The sequence below is a fragment of the Sebastes fasciatus genome, chromosome 22 (assembly GCF_043250625.1).
Source record: "Sebastes fasciatus isolate fSebFas1 chromosome 22, fSebFas1.pri, whole genome shotgun sequence".
In the NCBI taxonomy this organism is placed as follows: Eukaryota; Metazoa; Chordata; class Actinopteri; order Perciformes; family Sebastidae; genus Sebastes; species Sebastes fasciatus.
Window position 1 is genome coordinate 17,855,987 of NC_133816.1, and position 23,573 is coordinate 17,879,559.

The 23,573-nt window shown below is 39.3% G+C and overlaps 2 protein-coding genes and 1 pseudogene across 8 annotated transcripts in view; 2 read left to right on the plus strand and 1 right to left on the minus strand.

Annotated features, from left to right (window-relative positions):
• Positions 1–23,573, plus strand: part of LOC141760589 (up-regulator of cell proliferation-like) — a 71,479-nt gene that overhangs the window by 22,195 nt on the left and 25,711 nt on the right. For 3 of the 7 annotated variants that reach the window (XM_074623501.1, XM_074623500.1, XM_074623506.1), the window contains one exon: positions 236–6,808. In XM_074623501.1, coding sequence (XP_074479602.1) covers positions 236–4,905 — 4,670 coding nt within the window. In that variant the 3' untranslated portion in view covers positions 4,906–6,808. Of the gene's footprint in view, positions 1–235; positions 6,809–18,539; positions 19,368–23,573 lie in introns of those variants that run through there. The other 4 variants (XR_012592401.1, XR_012592402.1, XR_012592400.1 and 1 more) reach the window with 4 other exon arrangements.
• On the plus strand, positions 8,165–19,367 carry LOC141760590 (interferon-induced very large GTPase 1-like; annotated as a pseudogene).
• Positions 20,828–22,887, minus strand: LOC141760593 (ribonuclease P protein subunit p20-like). The gene is made up of 2 exons (XM_074623511.1): positions 22,721–22,887; positions 20,828–21,988 (listed from the first exon to the last, which is right to left on the minus strand). Exon 2 carries the CDS (start codon positions 21,934–21,936, stop codon positions 21,481–21,483), a length of 456 nt encoding a protein of 151 aa, XP_074479612.1. The 5' UTR covers positions 21,937–21,988; positions 22,721–22,887; the 3' UTR covers positions 20,828–21,480.

Sequence of the window (23,573 nt, forward strand, 5' to 3'; positions counted from 1 at the left end):
TATTGGCACACTAAAATGAATGGTTAAGGTTTCACTCTATAGTGATGTTTAGGTATTCTTGATCTGGACCCATGAATTGGACAGACAGACTACTGACTGACTGACCAACAACAACAACATGGGCCTTAGTTTTAGCAAAATAAAGTAAAATGTTACAAATATCTTTTTGATCCATGCTGTAGAATATTGAAATAACCAATAATGGCTTTAATATTCATTGTGTTCATTTCTACAGAAACGCATCTAGAGAGCTTATTGGAGGATCTGGGGTTGGAGCATCTCTACAAAAAGAAGCTATCCCTAAGCACAATACTTCAGATTGACGAGAAGACCATTACTGAGGAACCTGCCAAGCGTAACTCAGATCTTCCATGGTATTTTCTAAAGAAACTAATGATGGTGAATGTGACAGCTAGGAATGTGAATTGTACACCTGCATGTGACTCAACCTGTGGTGATCTGCAGTTAGATCTTGATAATCTAGTCAAAAGTACAAATTCAGGTGACATGCTAAACCCCCTTGACATAATCACTGCACTCTTTCTGTGTTCTGATGGTTTTGTACAGCAGGAAATTGCCCTCAAAATGTCTATGTGTCAGTTTTCTGTGCCTCTGTTGCTTCCTAATTGTGACACAAAGCAGTGCACACTCATGCTTTGGGCCATGAGAGACATTGTTAAAAAGTACAGACCTCAGTCACTTTCAGAATCCAAGGGCTTTATTGAGGACAGAATAGTTCTCTCTAAACTTCCAATGATATCTTTTGTGAGACTGGGTCAGTGCTCCCTGTCCAAGTCAGAGATCCTCAATAAGCTTCTGAGCAATTCTCAGCAGTACCATGACACCTTTGTTCATCATGATATGGAGTGTGGTGACAGTCCAAGGAGAATATCCGATGGATTGGCTGAAATAACTTGGTACCTTCCTTGTGGGAACAAAAACATGGATGTCTTCAGTGAGCCAGTAGCTGTAGCTAACCTTCGTGGGGACGTTGCTTCATTTGAAACACAATTTTCTTTTTTGTGTCAGACATCTGCAGCAGTTTTTGTGTTCTTTGACAATTTAGACTCTGAGTGCAAGCTGCTTACCAACCAACAACACAAGGCACAGATCTTCTTGGTGGGTAACCATCAAAGCAATCGCTTCAGTACAGATGCTCTAAAAAAGGTAGCAACCAAGTTGGGCTTGACTAACAGCAACATCCTTTTGAAGGCTAAGCACATGAATGATTCAGACTTTGTCAAGGATTTGCGGAAAAAAGTCAGCAATGTACTTGAGAACTCAAAGATGAAGATGGGAGTTGAGCAGATGGCTGACATTGCCCATGAACTGGGCATCGTGGTGGATGAAGACTCTCCAGAGTGCCAGACTGCCAAGAAAAATGCAGATGCCATCACTGCTGAAATTAAAGACATCCTTAAATACAAAGAAGCTCAGCTACCCTTGCAAGGCCAAATATGGAAAGAACTGGCTCGCTTAGAGAAAGAAGAAGTTCGGCTTCGAAACGTTGGGTCTGAAAAAATAGAAGACTACAAAAGTGATCTTCAGGTACAGAAAACAAAACTTCGAGAGAAACAGAACTCTTATGACATATCAAATGCAATGTCATGTTTCATCTATGCAATATCAAGCCCAGGGATAGAGAGGTGCTATTTCCTGAAATGGATGCGAATGAACCTCGATAACGTGTCTCGAGACAAACTGTCTGACCTCAGGGAGCAGTACAAAAAGAAATGCAAAAACTCTGAGAACAAAGAGGAAATCAAAGAAATTGACAGACAACTTTCCAACAGCTCACTGGGGACTGAACACTTCTTCCGTGAAATGGGTCAGATCTATGAAGCTTCGCTTTCCCTCCCAGAAACAGACCCATCACGTCAACAATTACAGCATCTGCCCAAACTATGTGCAGAATTGTTACGTGATGGATTTCCCCTTGAGCTTGTAGATGGAGATGCATCCAACATACCTCTCAGATGGGTGAGTGACGTTCTCTCTCAGCTCAACGACTTGGTGTCTCCTAAGAGCAAGATACTGGTAGCCACAGTACTTGGAGTGCAGAGCACAGGAAAGTCCACTCTCCTCAACACCATGTTTGGAGTGCAGTTTGCTGTCAGCAGTGGTCGATGCACTCGAGGTGCCTTTATGTTGCTCATCAGAGTCGATGAAGATTTCAAAAAAGAACTCAATTGTGACTTCATGGTGATCATTGACACCGAGGGCTTAAAGTCACCAGAGCTTGCACAACTGGACAATAGCTATGAGCACGACAATGAGCTTGCAACACTTGTTGTGGGGCTCAGTGATATCACCATCATCAATATTGCAATGGAGAATTCAACAGAAATGAAAGACATCCTACAAATAGTGGTGCATGCTTTCCTGAGGATGACAGAGGTGGGCAAAAAGCCCAAATGTCAGTTTGTTCACCAGAATGTGTCAGATGTTTCAGCAAATGAGAAGAACTTACGAGACAGAAAACTGCTCTTGCAACAGTTAAACGAGATGACCCAGGCAGCAGCCAAAATGGAAAAGAGAGAGGAGAACATGAGCTTCACTGATGTGATGGAGTACAGTCCAGACACTGGGAACTGGTACATTCCTGGACTCTGGAATGGAAACCCACCAATGGCACCAGTCAATGCAGGGTACAGCGAAGCTGTATATGAGCTTAAGAAGAACATAATCCAAATTTTGGGAAGATGTGAGTCATCTGCTAATAATGTCTCGGACTTTACAGAGTGGATGAAAAGCCTGTGGAACGCAGTCAAGCATGAAAACTTCATCTTCAGCTTCAAAAACAGCCTGGAGGCTGATGCATACATGAGGCTGTGCAGAGAATTCAACAAATGGGAATGGGAATTCAAAAAAGAAATGTACACGTGGGTTACAAATGCTGAAACCAGAATTTCCAATTTTGGTACAGTTGCTGTGAAATCTAAGATATCTGACATGTCAGAATTTCTCACACATTTGAAAAGTGATGCTGCCACAGTGCTGTCTAAATGGGAGACAACGCTTGTTGAGAATCTGGAACAGTACTTCAAGCAAACAGAGGGTCATGTCTATCTAGTTGAAGGACACAGAGAGCGCTTTGCAAACAGTGCAAAGAGCCTTCAACAAGAAATGAAGAACTCCGTGTTTACTCAGCTCAGAGCAGCAGCTGACATCAGACAGGGAATGACAAAACTTGATAGAATCAAGGAGAACCACACAAAAGAATTAGAAGAAAAAGTGCATAGACTGATTGATCAATGTCGGGGAAAAAGAGTCAAGATGACAGACAAAGACCTGGACAAAGAATTTGACAAGATGTGGATTGAAACGGTAAATGAACTACCTTTTCCAAAACAAAAGGCCACAAATGTCATCTCAAGTGTGAACCTCTACCTGAGAGAGAATCTAACACATAAGGGGAGTCGTGTATGTCAATTATTAGATAAAAAAAGCCTGCAAGATTGTGGACTGGAGCCTTTCACATATACAGCGGAAGGAATTTTGAAGCAGATAACACACCACGTCAGCAAGTTATTAAACATTGAAGATCATGTAAAGATTTTACAAAACATAGCTGACAGCATCATAACAATGTGCACACAGTTTTTGACTGAAAAGATGGAAAGCAAGAACAATTACCATGACAATTACATCCAAGAGATCCTACACATGATTGATGAGAGGCTGGAAAGCAACCAGAATGTTAAGCGAGAGATCGAGTTCGAAGTTTCTTTGAAACAGCACATCTGTGGAGATGCAGCCAGACAGTTTCAGAAAATGCATGACGATTTCTTACATGCGAATGATCCCTACAGATGTCTGAATCAAAACAAGGAAAAGTTCCGTGCTGATTTTCAAGACGTGTTCCATAAACGAGACCAGTGCCGGAAGAAGGCAGACGAATTCACAAACCGCTGCCTGACGCCTGCAGTCGAAGACTTTGTCAACCGTTCCTTGGGTCCTGACATCATTGGTGAAATGCTGACAAGTGAGCAGTTCGGCACACGAATATTCCTCCAGTATTCAATTTTACTGGATTTGCTCTCAAAGGATGACTTCAAAAGTTATGAAAGCTATATCTGCTCATACGAGGAGTATGTAAAGAAATGGATTCTCGACCAAATAGTGGAACGCTTCTCGAATGTGTCTACGACGTTTGAGTTTGAGAATCGCCATGTTCTGTCAAGTATCAACAGCATAAATGCTGCTATCAACAAAGCTAAAACAGAAAAGAGTGGCAACTTGAAGACATTCGTTGAAGATGTCTGTCAGGAACTTGGTGATAAACTGGTCATTTCCCAAGATGCTCTTGGTGCTTTCATGATCCTGAACAATGCCGACCAGGAACAGTTTGCTCACTGGCTCACTGAGTGTCTGAAGGACATGGCAGAAACTCTTGGAGAGAAGTTTAAAGAAACGAACATTCAGATGAAACTAAAAACTCTTCACGTGAAGCCTCAGAACGAGCTTTTCACCAAACTGATTGGATGTGGTAGACAGTGTCCATTCTGCGCAGCACCTTGTGAGGCAGGAGACAAAGCCCACACTGAGCACTGGACTTCACTACATCGGCCACAAGGTCTGGGTAGATTCAGGTGTGAAAGGACAGAAGAACTTATCACTGACGTATGCTCTTCCTCTGTGATCAGTGACAATTTGTTCCGCTGCTTTGCCACACGTTTTGAATGTTACCCCTACAAGCGTTACGCAGACATTTACCCAAACTGGAGAATCGCTCCAGATGCAAGCCTTCAGGCATCAGACTACTGGAAATATGTAATGGCAAAATTCAACAAGCAGTTTGCCGAAGCATATAAAGCAAAGCCTGCTCATATTCCTTTTACTTGGAAACAGATCACATGTAAGCAAGCAGAGGAAAGCCTCAAAGAGTCATTCAGCATCAAGTGAGAGACCACATGCTTTGTGGTTACAGAAGCGTTCGCTATCCTCACATACATTCATTATCCTCACATGGATATTTTGATCTCACTTGATTTATATGATATAGAGGAGAATCACAAATAGTAACATTCTGTTTATAAGATGACAAGGTTGAAGATATTGTGAGTACAGCTCGCAACATGGAGACACAAGAGAAAATCACTCTCTGAATCACTTTGAATCAATGTACATGTCAGAGAACCAGTAATTATGATATGCGATTGTTTACTCGAAAGTTAGAATCTATTTGTTTTTGTTTCTGATGCAAAACATTAACATTTTCAATCTATTAAGAGAACATTCAGTCCAAATGTCAACATATAGGTGTAAGTTTTCTTTTTTTATTTAATTGAGTATGTTATTTTCTATATTCAAAGTTTGTAATGTCTTTATTGTAATCTCAATTAAGCATGTGGTTCCAAATATTTACTTTTTTTACTCCATATATGTTTGTTTGTTTTATTTTTGAATCATCAGTCTATACTGTATGTGGTATTGTCAACATGTATACATAACAGAAAGTTTGTTTTGAAAGTATGATATGTGATTTTTTTTTTTTTTACTTTCTTGTAAAGTATCTGATGCAAAATATTTACTTTTCCCCCTTTTTTAAGACACTGCTCAGTCTTTATGTGGTATTGTCATAACAGAACAGGACGTTTTTCTTTTGTCAATGTTACTCGAAATTTAGAATCTATTTGTTTTTGTTTCTGTGAATATATAAAAATGGCTGATGCCAAATACTTACATTTTAATTCAGTCTAAATGTCAACATGTAGGTTATACTGTACATAACAACGTTCTTTTCTTAACTAATTGAGTATTGTATGTTATTTTCTTAACTCAAAGTTTGTAATGTCTTTATTGTTATTCGACTTCCAAATATTTACATTTTCAAGTTCATGTGATCTGGTTTACTCCAAATTTGTTTGGTTTTGTTTCTGCGATGTATCAAATGCCACATATTTACATTTTTGAATCATTCGGTCTATACTGTATGTGGTATTGTCAGCATTTGTACATGACAGAAAGTTTGTTTTAATCAAGTTAAGTATGATGTGTGATTATAATCTCTTTGTTTATGTAAAGTATCTGATACAAAATATTTACTTTATTCCTGTTTTTTTAAACACCGCTCAGTCTCTATGTGTTATTGTCAGAACAGGACAGAACCATATTTTTTATTTGATTGCTTACTTGAAAGTTAGAATCTATTTGTTTTTGTTTCTGTGAATATATCAAAATATCTGATGCCAAATACTTACGTTTTCAAAAGATCATTCAGTCTAAATGTAGTTGTGGAATGATGTTTATTTCTTTTCTAATTGAGTATAATGTTATTTTCTGTTACTCAAAATTTTTAATTTCTTTGTTTTTATTTCAATGAAGTATCTGATGTCACATAATTTCATGTGATCTTTAACTGCACATTTAAAATGTTTTTTTTTCTTTCTGTGAATCAAACAAAAGATCATTCAGTCTACATGTGGTTTTGTCAACAGAATGTTTGTTTTAATCAAGTTGATATGTGACCTTTTTTTAAACTCAGAATTCAGAATACCTTTGTTTTTCTTTCTTTGAAGTATCTAATTACACATATTTGCAATTTTGAATAATTCAGTCTATGCTGTATGGAGTATTGTGAACATGTATACATGACAGAAAGTTTTGTTTTAATCAAGTTGACATGTGACCTTTTTTCTTTTACTCAGAATTTAAAATCCCTTTGTTTTTGTTTCTGTAAAGTATCTGATTCCACATATTTACATTTCTAAAGGAATTAAAAGATCATTCATTCTATAAGTGGTGTTGTTAACATGTATTCCTTATTTACTTTTGATTCAATAAAGAGACAATATCACTAACTTTATTTTTATTGTCTTTAATGTTTCATTTCAAGTGTTGGGTTTATGAATTCAATAAAGAATGAAACAACTAAAATTCTGCTGAAGTCAACATGCTAACAAGCTTATGCATAGAAAGTATAATGTTTACAATGTTCACCATCTCAGTTTAGCATGTTAGCATACGGGCATTTCTTATCAGGGTTGAGGATGATGGGAATGTCATTAGTTTTGCAACTATGTAGTCATAAATCAATGTATTGGACAAACAATTTGGACCTGAGGATGGTGCTAGATGAAAAGTAATGTGTTCACCAAAGTTATTCCAATTCAACCAGAGGGGAACATGTATCAAATTTCATGGCAATCCATCCAACAGTTATTGAGGCCTTACACTCAACCATACAAATCCACTCGACTAGAGACAAAGTCATGGGATCACCAACGTCATTAGGATTCTTTGTTAGTGAAACAGGAACGTCTGTACAGTGCCAATCCATAAAGTAGAGGTTATAATGATATATAGGATGAGAGAAGACTTGAACATGATATCAAAATGGGATTACTCGGCTACATATTAGCATGTCTGCAGCAATCCAGAACAAAGAGCAATACGTGTGGTCTTTAACTTAAACCAAAGGGTTTTGAATGCAGGTTTGTATTCATTGGAAAGAAGCAAATGCGAAATACAAGAAACAAACAAACTTGATATTTTATTAAATATTTTGCCAGTATTTTTCCCAGACTTAAAAATGAATGGTGATCATTGGTACACTGTATAGTACACATACATTAAAGCTAGCTACCTGGTCAGCTATACAAGGGAAACAAGTTTTAAAGCATCAGTAGGCAGAATATTTTTGGCATCATTGGGCAAAAATTCCATAATAACCTTTCAGTATATTGTAATTCAAGGGTTCTGAGATATAAATAGACTTCTGCTCCTCCTCATGACTCTGTTTTCAGGCTTTACAAAATCTAAGTTGGCAGAGCACTTTGGCAAATATTTCTTGGGCGCTACCCACATTATCAGCTGTGCTGCTCATTCCACAAATGCATGATCCTTATAAGTTGGACATCATTGTGAAGGTAAATAAACAGGCTTTCCAACGATGTAAAATACAATGCCAATTATCATTGTAACAACAGAGAAATAAACGACCAAACACAAGTTTCCGAACTTTTTTTCCCCAGTTTATATACAGTATAGTGTGAGTGTGAGGACAAACGGAGTTCACTCCAACACAGACTAGGAGGATGTAGGAGCCGTACTGGAATTGGGCCAAAGTTTTAATTTACTGGAAGTCAATCCTATTCCTGAGAAACAAAACTTAAAAGGACTTCACTTGGCAGAATAAAAGGAGCCTGCAACAGGCTATTGTATGACTGCATTGAAAGTGCAGAGCTTTATCCTCAGGACTAATACTTACCCTACAACAGGATATTGCTGATTACAGTATTTTTGCTTTGGTCTATATTCTAGACTAGCAGGCTACAGAGAAAATTTAGCTGTGTGATTTCATTTTTTCTTTTTTCTTTTTTTAAGTAATTGTCCAATATTCAGGACGGTTTTATTTATTACTTCCTCAATTGATTATCATTACACCAGCATTATTATCAACCCTGAGAAGACCCCAAATTGGGTAGAAACCTACATGATTTGACATTTTACTAGCATTTTACCAAGTCATTTTGTGCGTATTGTAGCCTTCACCGGTTTTATGTACTATCTCCAAGTAGAAGATATCTCACTAGTTAAGAAAAAAAATACATAACTTAATGTAATCTTACATTTATTATATATTTCACACTGTCAGTGTGTAACTGCCAGAGACGATGAGAACTTGAATTTCCAGTTATAGGTGAAACCATTATAATGTTCCCATAGAGCCCAGCCCTCCTGTGCAGATCACAGTGTACCAGGTCAACAGTGAGTCATTGTCTCTGCGTTGGGACCGCCCTGCTGCTGGTGAGGTGGAGAGTTACATTGTGACTTGTTGCCATGGGGTTGACATTGTGGAAGAGTTAACAGACACAAACAAACTGACTCTCAGCAACCTGAAGCCAGGAGTGTGTTACTCTGCTGGTTTCACAACTCAGGAATGGCAGAAGAAGCAAGCCAGCTGCAACATCTGCCCACACAAGTAAGTGAAATAACATTATTGCAATGAATTTTCAAAATAAAGTCACAGACTTAGGGGCAATATATACATTTTTACCATGACTCTGCGGAGGTTTCCAAAAGAGGAGAGAGAAATGAATTAGATGGAAGCAAATGCAATACCGTCTGTAGAAACATTAAAGCTCAATTAAAGGGACTGTCTGTAACTTCTTACACGTATAAATCATTGCGGGTCGGTGTCCCATGCGTGCTCGCGTGTGGCTACGCTGTTCCAACACAAACTACACGGAAGCACCAAAACCGCAAAGTTATATCTAGTAAAGCCCGTCTTGCAAAACAGTGTTGGCTCTTCCTGCTTCGGCCTCCCGACCGTGGTCAGAAGACACAGGGGAGACCGATGCTGTACTCTGCCTGCTTGCCTTCACTCACACACCGCGCTCGTTCTCACTCGCTCTCTCGCTCCACCTCTCACGTGCATGCGCGCACACTACACACTACAGAAGAGTTAGTTTAGCTCTGAGAATATCTAGTGAATGTACAGTGGAAGTTTGTGCAGAAATAAATGATGCAGCTCCTCCAGACCAACAGAGGTTTCCCGTGTCGTTTCCTGCTGCTGAGTGAATAGACGGAGCTCCGGAGCGAGTAACATTATCGTCTCCGACCGGGGCTGCGGTGTCTCCGCTGTGCCTTCTGATTGCCGTCGGGAGGTTGAAGCAGGAAAACACAGTATCAGCATCGATTCATGGAGAGACCTTCGTCTGGTCAGCTAACATTACTGCCAAGCAGCTGAAATATAGAGTGATATTGTGGTTTTAGCTGACGTGTGTCCCCTCCCTGTTTTGAGCGATGCTCTTTCATGTCTATGTAGAGCGAGCAAAGCGAGAGCGTGAGCAACAGGACGCTGACTTTCGTTGACTTAACGGCCATAGGTGTCGCTCTTAACAAGCAATTTCTGATTCTTACATAGAGTCCCTTTTTTTTTTTTTTTTGACCTTATTTAACCAGGTAAAATCAATTGAGAACCAATTCTCATTTACAATGAATAAAGCAGCAGTAGGTCAAATTGGAGCAAATATGATTTAAAAAAGTTATTTTTATAAAACCGGCGCTATATCCTGACAGTAGTGCATGAGAAAGGTAAATTGAAAAAAATCAGGTGCCTCCGTGTCCTCCGATGTCCTCCGGTGTCCTCCGGTCTATATTCTAGACTATCAGGCTACAGAGTAAATTTAGCTGTGTGATTTCTTTTTTTTTTTTTGAAGTAATTGTCCAATATTCAGGACAGTTTTATTTATTACTTCCTCGAATGCTTATCATTACACCAGCATTATTATCAACCCTGAGAAAACCCCAAATTGGGTAGAAACCTACATGACTTGACATTTTACTAGCATTTTACCAAGTCATTTTGTGCGTATTGTAGCCTTCACTGGTTTTATGTACTATCTCTGAGTAGAAGATATCTCACTAGTTAAGAAAAAAAATACATAACTTAGTGTAATCTTACATTTATTATATATTTCACACTGTCAGTGACGATGAGACAATGTCCCTCATTAACAATTATTGTGGAATTAATTTACAACACAATATCCACTTTAAAACTGTACATTCATAATAGCTGTGTGATTTCTGTGTAATATCAATATTTATTGGAGAAGAAGGTGTTAACAGGGTTCTTTTCTTTTACTTTCAGTGAGAAGCTGTTTGAATAATCTGGACCAAGTGTGGGATGGCTGAAAGTGTACCCACAATGGATGACTCCGATGAGGAGGTAAAAAGCTAGTTTTTAAAACTCTAAACTTAAAGCTGCAGTAGGTAGAATTGGAGCAAATATGATTAAAAAAAGGGTTGTTTTTTTTATAAAACAGTCACTTTATGACCGACAGTAGTGCATGAGACAGGTAATCTGAAAAAAATCATGTGGCTCTGCGAGATTTTACAGGCCGGAGGAAAACTCGCAAACTCCAATCAAAAAGTCAAACTAGGCAGCGCTGATCAAATATGAATCCAGTTACTGTAATGCTTAGTTTTCGCATAAAATGTTTTCAGAAACATCTTGTAGTGTACTGTTTAGCTGTAAAATGATGCCAAAAACATTCAGCCTACTGCCGCTTTAAATAACATGACAAGTCATGACATGACAAGCCAAATACATGTTGTCCTTTCAGCTACTGTTGGATAACTATCATTGTGAGTGGAATTATTAATTGTAATTTAAACTGCATTTCTCTCCATTACCAAGGAGTTCCACGATGCGCCCAATTCCTTCCCTGGGTTATACTGTGAGGAAGGAGAGAACACGCCACCAACACCACAGTCTGACTGTAAGCGTGATTGTCAATAATCCAATTTAATGACTAAATACATGCTGTAATGTGGAGATACTGAGATCTACCTCTCTCTTCTCTTATGACAGGTGTCCCTCCACCAGGAGAAGTAAAAGTTCTCAATGCTGGCGAGGACACTGTTACTCTTGGCTTTTCACTCACTGACTCTGTTAGGTATTACCTGCAATTAGATTACTCCTGTGACACGCAGACAGGCAGTTTAATCACAGAGGAATCCAGCACCGTGGAGGTTAAGGGACTGATTCCTGGGAATGAGTATACTTTCAGCATCGTGAGGATTGCAGCCGATGGAAATCGAAGCAAAGCGACCTTGCTATCTGTCTTCACAGGTAAATCTGAAGAAAAAAAAAAGTGTTGTCTGAATGGTCTTTTTGCTCATAACCTTTACAAATGTACTTCTTACTCTGAGGTATGCTGTCAATTTATGTTATAAATGTTTGTTTCAGACTAACAAGATGGTAAATTGTATTTCTACAAATTAAGTGCATGGTGTGATTATATGTGGATTTGTCTTTTACCAAACTTTTACAAAGTCAAACTGCACCGAGCTCGTTCTCACTCGCTCTCTCGCTCCACCTCTCCCATGCATGCGCGCACACTACACACTGCAGAAGAGTTAGTTTAGCTCTGAGAATATCTAGTGAATGTACAGTGGAAGTTTGTGCAGAAATAAATGCTGCAGCTCCTCCAGACCAACAGAGGTTTTCCGTGTCGTTTCCTGCTGCTGAGTGAATAGACAGAGCTCCGCAGCGAGTAACGTTATCGTCTTCGACCGGGGCTGCGGTGTCTCCCCTGTGCCTTCTGATCGCGGTCGGGAGGCTGAAGCAGGAAAACACAGTATCAGCATCGATTCATGGAGAGACCTTCGTCTGGTCAGCTAACATTACTGCCAAGCAGCTGAAATATAGAGTGATATTGTGGTTTTAGCTGACGTGTGTCCCCTCCCTGTTTTGAGCGATGCTCGTTCATGTCTATGTAGAGAGAGCACAAGCGCGAGCGTGAGCAACAGGACGCTGACTTTCGTTGACTTAACGGCCACAGGTGTCGCTGTTAACAAGCAATTTCTGATTCTTACATAGAGTCCCTTTAAAACAGCAGTAGGTAGAATTGGAGCAAACATGATTTAAAAAGTTATTTTTATAAAACCGGCGCTATATCCTGACAGTAGTACATGAGACAGGTGAAAAACATCATGTCCCTCTGTGTTCTCCGATGTCCTCCGGTGTCTCTGAGCAGCTGTCAATCACTCGCAAACTCCGATCAAACGGGGATCAAATACGAATCAATATTCTGTTACGTGAATGTCTATTTCTCGCCTCATTTTTTTTCCGAAACATCTTGTAGTGTACTGTAGCTGTAAAATGAGAAAGTTTGTGAGCCAAGTTTTGATCAGTTGAGGAAATACCAAGCACCGCCCACCAGCCGGAGCACAGCCAATAGGAACGCTCTCTCACTGAAATGACCTGTGATTGGCCAAAGTCTCCCGTCACGAGCTACATTTATTAAAGCCTGAAAACAGAGCCATGAGGAGGTGCAGAAGTCTAGTTAACTCAGAACACTTAACCCAAGCGGCCTATTCAGTCTTCTTAGGTGTACATGCAGTAGTTCAGCATGTATGGGAAGTGTCAAGATCAGCAAGTATGTATAAGAGCTGCATCAGCAGCAGCGGAGGCAAGTCAAGTTGAGACGAGTCTTTGCTGAAAGCAAGCTAAACTTAGCCATGCAGTACTTGAGTAAGTTTGTAACACTGTTTAAGCCTGTAATGCTTCCATTTTGATCGCTGGCACTTAGTTTGGCAAAATATAAAAGCCAAGAAGGTGGGAGATGGCCAGAGCCTTTGTCAGTGTCTGACTTTAAAGTGCAAGGGTAGACACAGTATGAATCAAACTTGTAAAAGATTTGGTTTAAAAGAATCTGTCATTCATTTTAGTGTACCATTCTTGTATTGGCACACTGAAATGAATGGTTAAGGTTTCACTCTATAGTGATGTTTAGGTATTCTTGATCTGGACCCATGTATTGGACAGACAGACTACTGACTGACTGACCAACAACAACATTGGCCTTAGTTTTAGCAAAATAAAGTAAAATGTTACAAATGTGTTTTTGATCCATGCTGTAGAATATTGAAATAACCAATAATGGCTTTAATATTCATTGTGTTCATGTCTACAGAGAAACATCTAGAGAGCTTATTGGAGGATCTGGGGTTGGAGCATGTCTACAAAAAGAAGCTATCCCTAAGCACAATACTTCAGATTGACGAGAAGACCATTACTGATGAACCTGCCAAGTGTAACTCAGATCTTCCATGGTATTTTCTAAAGAAACTAATGATGGTGAATGTGACAGCTAGGAATGTGAAATGTACACCTGCAGGTGAGTCAAACTGTGGTGATCCGCAGTTAGATCTTGATAATGAAGTCGAAAGTACAAATTCAAGTGACATGCTAAACCCCCTTGACATAATCACTGCACTCTTTCTGTGTTCTGATGGTTTTGTACAGCAGGAAATGGCCCTCAAAATGTCTATGTGTCAGTTTTCTGTGCCTCTGTTGCTTCCTAATTGTGACACAAAGCAGTGCACACTCATGCTTTGGGCCATGAGAGACATTGTTAAAGAGTACAGACCTCAGTCACTTTCAGAATCCAAGGGCTTTATTGAGGACAGAATTGTGCTCTCTAAACTTCCAATGATATCTTTTGTGAGACTGGGTCAGTGCTCCTTATCCAAGTCAGAGATCCTCAATAAGCTTCTGAGCAATTCTCAGCAGTACCATGACACCTTTGTTCATCATAATATGGAGTGTGGTGACAGTCCAAGGAGAATATCCGATGGATTGGCTGAAATAACTTGGTACCTTCCTTGTGGGAACAAAAACATGGATGTCTTCAGTGAGCCAGTAGCTGTAGCTAACCTTCGTGGGGACGTGGCTTTATTCGAAACACAATTTTCTTTTTTGTGTCAGACATCTGCAGCAGTTTTTGTGTTCTTTGACACTTTGGACTCTGAGTGCAAGCTGCTTACCAACCAACAACACAAGGCACAGATCTTCTTGGTGGGTAACCATCAAAGCAATCGCTCCAGTACAGATGCTCTAGAAAAGGTAGCAACCAAGTTCGGCTTGACTGCCAGCAACATCCTTTTGAAGGGTAAAAAGAATGATGTAGACTTTGTCAAGGATTTGCGGAAAAAAGTCAGCAATGTACTTGAGAACTCAAAGATGAAGATGGGAGTTGAGCAGATGGCTGACATTGCCCATGAACTGGGCATCTGGGTGGATGAAGACTCTTCAGAGTGCCAGACTGCCAAGAAAAATGCAGATGCCATCACTGCTGAAATTCAAGACATCCTTGAATACAAAGAAGCTCAGCTACCCTTGCAAGGCCAAATATGGAAGGAACTGGCTCGCTTAGAGAAAGAAGAAGTTCGGCTTCGAAACGTTGGGTCTAAAAAAATAGAAGACTACAAAAGTGATCTTCAGGTACAGAAAACAAAACTTCGAGAGAAACAGAACTCTTATGACATGTCAAATGCAATGTCATGTTTCATCTATGCAATATCAAGCCCAGGGATAGAGAGGTGCTATTTCCTGAAATGGATGCGAATGAACCTCGATAACGTGTCTCGAGACAAACTGTCTGACCTCAGGGAGCAGTACAAAAAGAAATGCAAAAACTCTGAGAACAAAGAGGAAATCAAAGACATTGACAGACAACTTTCCAACAGCTCACTGGGAACTGAACACTTCTTCCGTGAAATGGGTCAGATCTATGAAGCTTCGCTTTCCCTCCCAGAAACAGACCCATCACGTCAACAATTACAGCATCTGCCCAAACTATGTGCAGAATTGTTACGTGATGGATTTCCCCTTGAGCTTGTAGATGGAGATGCATCCAACATACCTCTCAGATGGGTGAGTGACGTTCTCTCTCAGCTCAATGACTTGGTGTCTCCTGAGAGCAAGATACTGGTAGCCACAGTACTTGGAGTGCAGAGCACAGGAAAGTCCACTCTCCTCAACACCATGTTTGGAGTGCAGTTTGCTGTCAGCAGTGGTCGATGCACTCGAGGTGCCTTTATGTTGCTCATCAGAGTCGATGAAGATTTCAAAAAAGAACTCAACTGTGACTTCATGGTGATCATTGACACCGAGGGCTTAAAGTCACCAGAGCTTGCACAACTGGACAATAGCCATGAGCACGACAATGAGCTTGCAACACTTGTTGTGGGGCTGAGTGATATCACCATCATCAATATTGCAATGGAGAATTCAACAGAAATGAAAGACATCCTACAAATAGTTGTGCATGCTTTCCTGAGGATGACAGAGGTGGGCAAGAAGCCCAAATGTCAGTTTGTTCACCAGAATGTGTCAGGTGTTTCAGCAAATGAGAAGAACTTACGAGACAGAAAACTGCTCTTGCAACAGTTAAACGAGATGACCCAGGCAGCAGCCAAAATGGAAAAGAGAGAGGAGAACATGACCTTCACTGATGTGATGGAGTACAGTCCAGACACTGGGAACTGGTACATTCCTGGACTCTGGAATGGAAACCCACCAATGGCACCAGTCAATGCAGGGTACAGCGAAGCTGTATATGAGCTCAAGAAGAACATAATCAAGATTTTGGGAAGATGTGAGTCATCTGCTAATGATATCTTGGACTTTACAGAGTGGATGAAAAGCCTGTGGAATGCAGTCAAGCATGAAAACTTCATCTTCAGCTTCAGAAACAGCCTGGAGGCTGATGCATACATGAGGCTGTGCAGAGAATTCAACAAATGGGAATGGGAATTCAAAAAAGAAATGTACACGTGGGTTACAAATGCTGAAACCAGAATTTCCAACTTTGGTACAGTTGCTGTGAAATCTAAGATATCTGACATGTCAGAATTTCTCACACATTTGAAAAGTGATGCTGGCACAGTGCTGTCTAAATGGGAGACAACGCTTCTTGAGAATCTGGAACAGTACTTCAAGCAAACAGAGGGTCATGTCTATCTAGTTGAAGGATACAGAGAGAGCTTTGCAAACAGTGCAAAGAGCCTTCGACGAGAAATGGAGAACTCCGTGTTTAATCAGCTCAGAGCAACAGCTGACATCAGACAGGGAATGACAAAACTTGATAAAATCAAGGAGAAGCACACAAAAGAATTAGAAGAAAAGGTGCGTGGATTGATTGATCAATGTCGGGGAAAAAAAGTCAAGATGGAAGACAAAGAGCTGGACAAAGAATTTGACAAGATGTGGACTAAAACGGTAAATGAACTATCTTTTCCGAAACAAAAGGTCACAAATGTCATCTCAAGTGTGAACCTCTACCTGAGAGAGAATCTAACACATAAGGGGAGTGGTGTATGTCAATTATTAGATAAAAAAAGCCTGCAAGATTGTGGACTGGAGCCTTTCACATATACAGCGGAAGGATTTTTGAAGCAGTTAACACACAGAGTCAGCAAGTTCTTCAACATTGAAGATCATGTAAAGACTTTACAAAACATAGCTGACAGCATCATAACAATGTGCACACAGTTTGTGACTGAAAAGATGGAAAGCAAGAACAATTACCATGACAATTACATCCAAGTGATCCTACACATGATTGATGAGAGGCTGGAAAGCAACCAGGATGTTAAGATAGACATTGCGTTTGAAGTTTCTCTGAAACAACACATCTGTGGAGATGCAGCCAGACAGTTTCAGAAAATGCATGACGATTTCTTACATGTGAATGATCCCTACAGATGTCTGAATCACAACAAGGAAAAGTTCTGTGCTGATTTTAAAGACGTGTTCCATGAACGAGACCAGTGCCGGAAGAAGGCAGAAGAATTCACAAACCAGTGCTTGAGGCCTGCAGTCGAAGACTTCATCAACCGTTCCTTGGGTCCTGACATCATTGGTGAAATGCTGACAAGTGAGCAGTTCGGCACACGAATATTCCTCCAGTATTCAATTTTACTGGATTTGCTCGCAAAGGATAACTTTGTAAACTATCGGAGCTATATCTGCTCATACGAGGAATATGTAAAGAAATGGATTGTTGACCAAATAGTGGAACGCTTCTCGAATGTGTCTACGACGTTTGAGTTTGAGGATCGCCACGTTCTGTCAAGTATCAACAGCATAAATGCTGCTATCAACAAAGCTAAAACAGAAAAGAGTGGCAACTTGAAGACATTCGTTAAAGATGTCTGTCAGGAACTTGGTGATAAACTGGTCATTTCCCAAGATGCTCTTGGTGCTTTCATGATCCTGAACAATGCCGACCAGGAACAGTTTGCTAACTGGCTCACTGAGTGTGTGAAGGACATGGCAGAAACTCTGAGAGAGGAGTTAAAAAGAACAAACATACGAAAAAAACTAAAAAATCTTCACGTGACGCCACATAACGAGCTTTTCACCAAACTGATTGGATGTGGTAGACAGTGTCCATTCTGCAAAGTGCCTTGTGAGGCAGGAGACAAAGCCCACACTGAGCACTGGACTTCACTACATCGGCCAAAAGGTCTGGGTAGATTCAGTTGGGATGGGACAGAAAAACTTGTCACTGAGGTTTGCTCTTCCTCTGTGATCAGTGATACTCGTTTCCGCTGCAGTGCCACAAAGGGTCATTTCCACCCTTACAAGCGTTACGCAGAAATTTTCCCAGACTGGAGAATCGCTCCAGATGCAAGCCTTCAGGCATCAGACTACTGGAAATATGTAATGGCAAAAGTTCAACAAGCACTTTGCCAAAGCATATGAAGCAAAGCCTTCTGATATTCCTAAAATTTGGAAACTGATCACACGTAAGCAAGCAGAGGAAAGCCTCAAAGAGTCATTCCGCATCAAGTGAGAGACCACATGCTTTGTGGTTACAGAAGCGTACGTTATCCTCACAGACATTCATTATCCTCGCATGGATGTTTTGATCTCACTTGATTGATATGATATAGAGGAGAATCACAAATAGTAACATTCTGTATATAAGATGACAAGGTTGAAGATATTGTGAGTACAGCTCGCAACATGGAGACACAAGAGAAAATCACTCTCTGAATCACTTTGAATCAATGTACATGTCAGGGACAGAGTAATTATGATATGCGATTGTTTACTCGAAAGTTAGAATCTATTTGTTTTTGTTTCTGATTCAAAACATTAACATTTTCAATCTATTAAGAGATCATTTAATCCAAATGTCAACATATAGGTGTAAGTTTTCTTGTTTATTTAATTGAGTATGTTATTTTCTATATTCAAAGTTTGTAATGTCTTTATTGTAATCTCAATTAAGCATGTGTTTTATTTTTTTAATCATCAGTCTATACTGTATGTGGTATGGTCAACATGTATACATGACAGAAAGTTTGTTTTGAAAGTATGATATGTAATTTTTTTTTTTTTTACTTTCTTGTAAAGTATCTGAGGCAAAATATTTACTTTTCCCCCTTTTTTAAGACACTGCTCAGTCTTTATGTGGTATTGTCATAACAGAACAGGACGTTTTTCTTGTGTCAATGTTACTCGAAATTTAGAATCTATTTGTTTTTGTTTCTGTGAATATATAAAAATGGCTGATGCCAAATACTTACATTTTCAAAAGATCATTCAGTCTAAATGTCAACATGTAGTTGCCACATATTTACATTTTTAAGTTCATGTGATCTTTAACTGCAAATTTTAAATGTTTTTTTTCTGTTAATCAAACAAAAGATCATTCAGTCTACATGTGGTTTTGTCAACATGTATGTATAACAGAAAGTTTGTTTTAATCAAGATATTATCTGATGCAAAATAATTACTTTATTTACCTTTTTTTTAAAACAACGCTCATTCTTTATGTGGTATTGTCATAACAGACCAGTTCATGTGAGTTGAACGAATGATCATTCAGTCTACATGTACTGTATATATGACAGAAAGGTTGTTTTAATCAAGTTGATATGTGACCTTTTTTGATATGCAACTCAGAATTTGGAATATCTTTGTTTTTGTTTCCGTAAAGTATCTGATTCCACATATTTACATTTAGAAAGAAATCAAAAATATCAATAATCATATATATTGTTATGTATACCTACTCGCTTCTGTCAACTGATTCAATAAAGAGACAAAATCGTCAGACTGGCTATGAATGTCTTTAATGTTTCCCAGATCAGAATCACAGCATACAGTGTATAATAACTTCTAAAGTAAACAGAAATATCATCACCTCATTTATTTATATAGTTTTACTATACTTTTTTTTTAATAATCATCTTTTTTAAAATTCCATTATTTAACATTTTTCTTCATCTCAAGTCTTGGGTTTCTGAATTCAACAAAGAATGTAAAAACAAGACAACAGGTGCGACTTCGCAATCGAGACCAAGCTGGAGATTTAAAGCCAGTGAGGGCGTTATGTGTCATTGTCTTTGCCATTGTGGGGTGTTAACCATGTGCTTACACGCACCACTGACCTGACACAGGATCTCCGTATTTTTAAATTGTGTTGTGCGAGTGCAAGATGTTTTTAAGGATGTTTGTACATGTTTTCTTTCCTGTTATTTGTTTGTTGTTTTGTCCCATCACTGTATCATTTGCTATTTAAATATAAAATATTATTCTTGGACAAAGAAAGGATAGATAGAAACACAACAAGGGGAAGTTTGTCCATTTCATTCATTTGCTTTGTCTTGAGGGTCAGCGGAGTTAACGAGCAAGCTTCTGTAGTTCAGAGGCTGAGAACCAGCTGCTATTGGTCTTAAAGCGGCAGTAGGCAGAAGAGTTTTGGCATCATTGGGCAAAAATTCCATAATAACCTTTCAGCATATTGTAATGGGAGAAAACTAGACTTCTGCACCTCCTCATGGCTCTGTTTTCAGGCTTTAAAAACATCTAGCCCGTGACGGGAGACTTTGACCAATCACAGGTAATTTCAGAGAGAGAGTGCGTTCCTATTGGCTGTTCATTCAACGGAGGCAGCTGTCAATCACTCGCAAACTCCGATCAAACGGTCAAACTAGGCAGCGCTGATCAAATATGAATTAATATTCTGTTACTGTAATGCCTATTTCTCGCCTCAAATGTTTTCAGAACCACCATTTGCTCCAGCTGGTGGTCGGTGCTTGGTAGTTCCTCAACTGATCTCAACATGGCTGCCAGGTCACACACTTTCTCATTTTACAGCTAAACAGGACACTACAAGATGATTCTGAAGACATTTTTAAGGCGAGAAATAGGCATTTCAGTAACAGAATATTGATTCATATTTGATCAGTGCTGCCTAGTTTGATCAAAAGTGATTGACAGCTGCTCAGAGACGGCAAGGCTCCAGCTCGGCTCTGATTGGTTGTTTTCTTCCGGTCTGTGAAATCTTGCAGATGCCGTTAGGAGCACCGGAGGACACAGAGGCACATTTTTTTCAAATTACCTGTCTCATGCACTACTGTCAGGATATAGTGACTGTTTTATAAAAATAACTTTTTTTAAATCATATTTGCTCCAACTTGCCTTCTCCAGCTTTAAATGAGAGCATCCATTCAATCCTGATCAAATTTACCTGCCCTTGATGTAGAGGTGAAAGTTAAAGATACATTCCAGTCATTTTTATTTGTTATATTATTTATTTCTTGTCAAGAAATCAAGTACATCATCTTCCTGAAAACTGTTCATTACATATTCATTTTGAACATGAACACCAGCAGTTCAATGCTCTGAAACCAGATTTAAATAGATCTATACTGACATCTAGTGGACATTTACTACAACAACACCGGCTTGAAATTTAAATTTAGGATTCCTCAGGTTTTCCAGAGATTTGTAGCTTTAACATCATACAGACATGAAACACTTGTAAACACTTGCACAGGTCCTTAGTTGGACCTTAAAATTAAAGACACTTGTTCATCTACATTTGGCACAGCCATGTTTACAAGTATTAAATTAAACGGAGGTTTCCCCTGGTGAACACCACTGTTGCTTCAAGACATGCAAAGTGAACGGCAACTATTTGCAATTGACAAAACACATGACAGAAGAGCGTAATATATTTAGATTGGAGTATTCCAACACAGTTAACTGATAAACATACAGCCAACATACTGTATATTGTCTGCTCCAATCTGCAGTCTTCTGCTGCTGTCAAAGATCTCCACACACACAGTCCCATCAGACAACAATGTTAAATCTGTCCACTGGTTTATGAGGGAAATAGGACTCATAAAGAATCTCTGCCTGACACAGCTCTACTCAGATCACTGAGGGTCAGGGTAGAAAACCTTAATATGAATGGCTGAGTTGTTGCGTGTACGCGTCATGGGCTCCCCGGCCTCATCGGGATCTTCAGGCTCCAGGTCGTCCACGAGCTCCACCGTGGAGGTGTTGGCTGCCAGCTGCAGCGCCCCCTGGCTGCTGGCCTGCAGCTGGAGGGCGATGTTGATGGCCCTGTTGATGGCCAGGCCCAGGCCGTGGACACAGATCTCCCTGTGACCCCCACCCTCCAGCAGCTTCTGACAGCGCGCCAGCTGAGCCCGGAAGTCAGTCTTCATGTTGACGTAGACGTCGTTCCGTCTCTTTGGGAGTTTCCGAGGGAGGCGCTTCCTCAAGGTGTACTCCACTGGGTCCATCTCTACAGCCGGAGAGGTGACGTCAGTGTGCGGTGCGGCTGTCTGAGGGATAGAGGACATTCCTGGGTTGCGTGGCTCTGTCATGTTTCTCAGTGGATGTATGTGCTTCGGCAGCAGCTGGGGTTAAACGAGGAAGCTGAGAAAATAAAGTTAGTGGACAGAAGTTGATGAAACGTGATCATGAAACCTTCCAGCAAACAAAGATATCCTATTCGGGCTGCGTCTAACAATTCTTTTCATTAACTCTTAATCTGGTGATCCCGTTTTCAAATAATCATTGGTCTATAAAATGTAAATACTAGTAAATAATTCCCATCACTATCTTCCAAAGCCCTGGGAAATATCTTCAACATGTGACAAACAGTCCAAATCCAAAATATACTCAAGATAATATCCCATGAGACAAAGAAAAGCAAACTACATCATATTTTGCATTTTTGCAAATTAATAGATTATCATACAGGCGAGATGCTAATTCATTTTCCATCAATTGTCCAATAGTTTCAGCTGTAAGTCTAATGCATTGTGGCTCTAATACTCCATCATACCATAGACCTTCAACAATGATAAATAAAAATGAAAACATAAACACTAAACTGTTATTCATTTCCATTTCTATACCTCCACAGAGAGCCACTGGAGAGGAGCTGAAGAGCCTCATGTGGCTCCAGAGCTGCAGGTTGCTTAGAGACCCACTGGAGGAGAACATCTAAACGTTGTTTTCTTTTGCCTAATATCCTATTTCCAAGTGTATCTTGGCGACCTCACAGATGTGTCATTAGTGGTACAATGCAGTGGGTGAGCTCAGCTAGTGAGCTAACTGTGTAATTGACGGTGAGTAGAGCATCCACATGATGAGCACACTTACCTTCAGAAGATGATGTCAAGGAAGAAGAGGCGGCTTATCTCATCACTAATGTCCGAGGTGCATGCATTTCTGTAACAGCAGCATTCTGCTTTAACCACACTAGCTGCTTCTTCCTCTTCTTCTTCCTCTGTGTTTATTGGAGGTTGTCAAACTAGCTCACATGTACATTACCACCACCTACTGGACTGGAGTTTGGAGCAGTAGATTGGCAGGAAAATAAAATAAATAAAATAAATAAATTAAATAAATTAAATAAATTAAATAAATTAAATAAATTAAATAAAATAAATAATAATAAAAACCGAACAATAAAATAAAAATTACTAATTATTAATAATAATAACAATAATAATAATGATTAAATTCTCTCCATTATTCCTGATGCCCTTAAGTAATTAGCTAGTGTGGAGCAGTAGATTGGCAGGGAAAATAAAATAAATAAAATAAATAAAATAAATAAAATAAATAAAATAAAATAAATAAAATAAATAAAATAAAATAAAATAAATAATAATAAAAACCAAACAATAAAATAAAAATTAATAATTATTAATAATAATAACAATAATAATAATGATTAAATTCTCTCCATTATTCCTGATGCCCTTAAGTAATTAGCTAGTGTGGAGCAGTAGATTGGCAGAAATAAATAAATAAATAAAATAAATAAGACAGCAGAGTTATTATTATCAATTAACAGTATTGATCTGCCTCATAAATTCTTCACATCCTTATATAATGTCACAGACTCCAAAATTATTTTTCTCATTTACGCATCTTTCTCACTGGTAAATCCATCATACTAGACATAACAGGTTCCTCAATTCACTCAATTGTAATAAGTGACCATGTT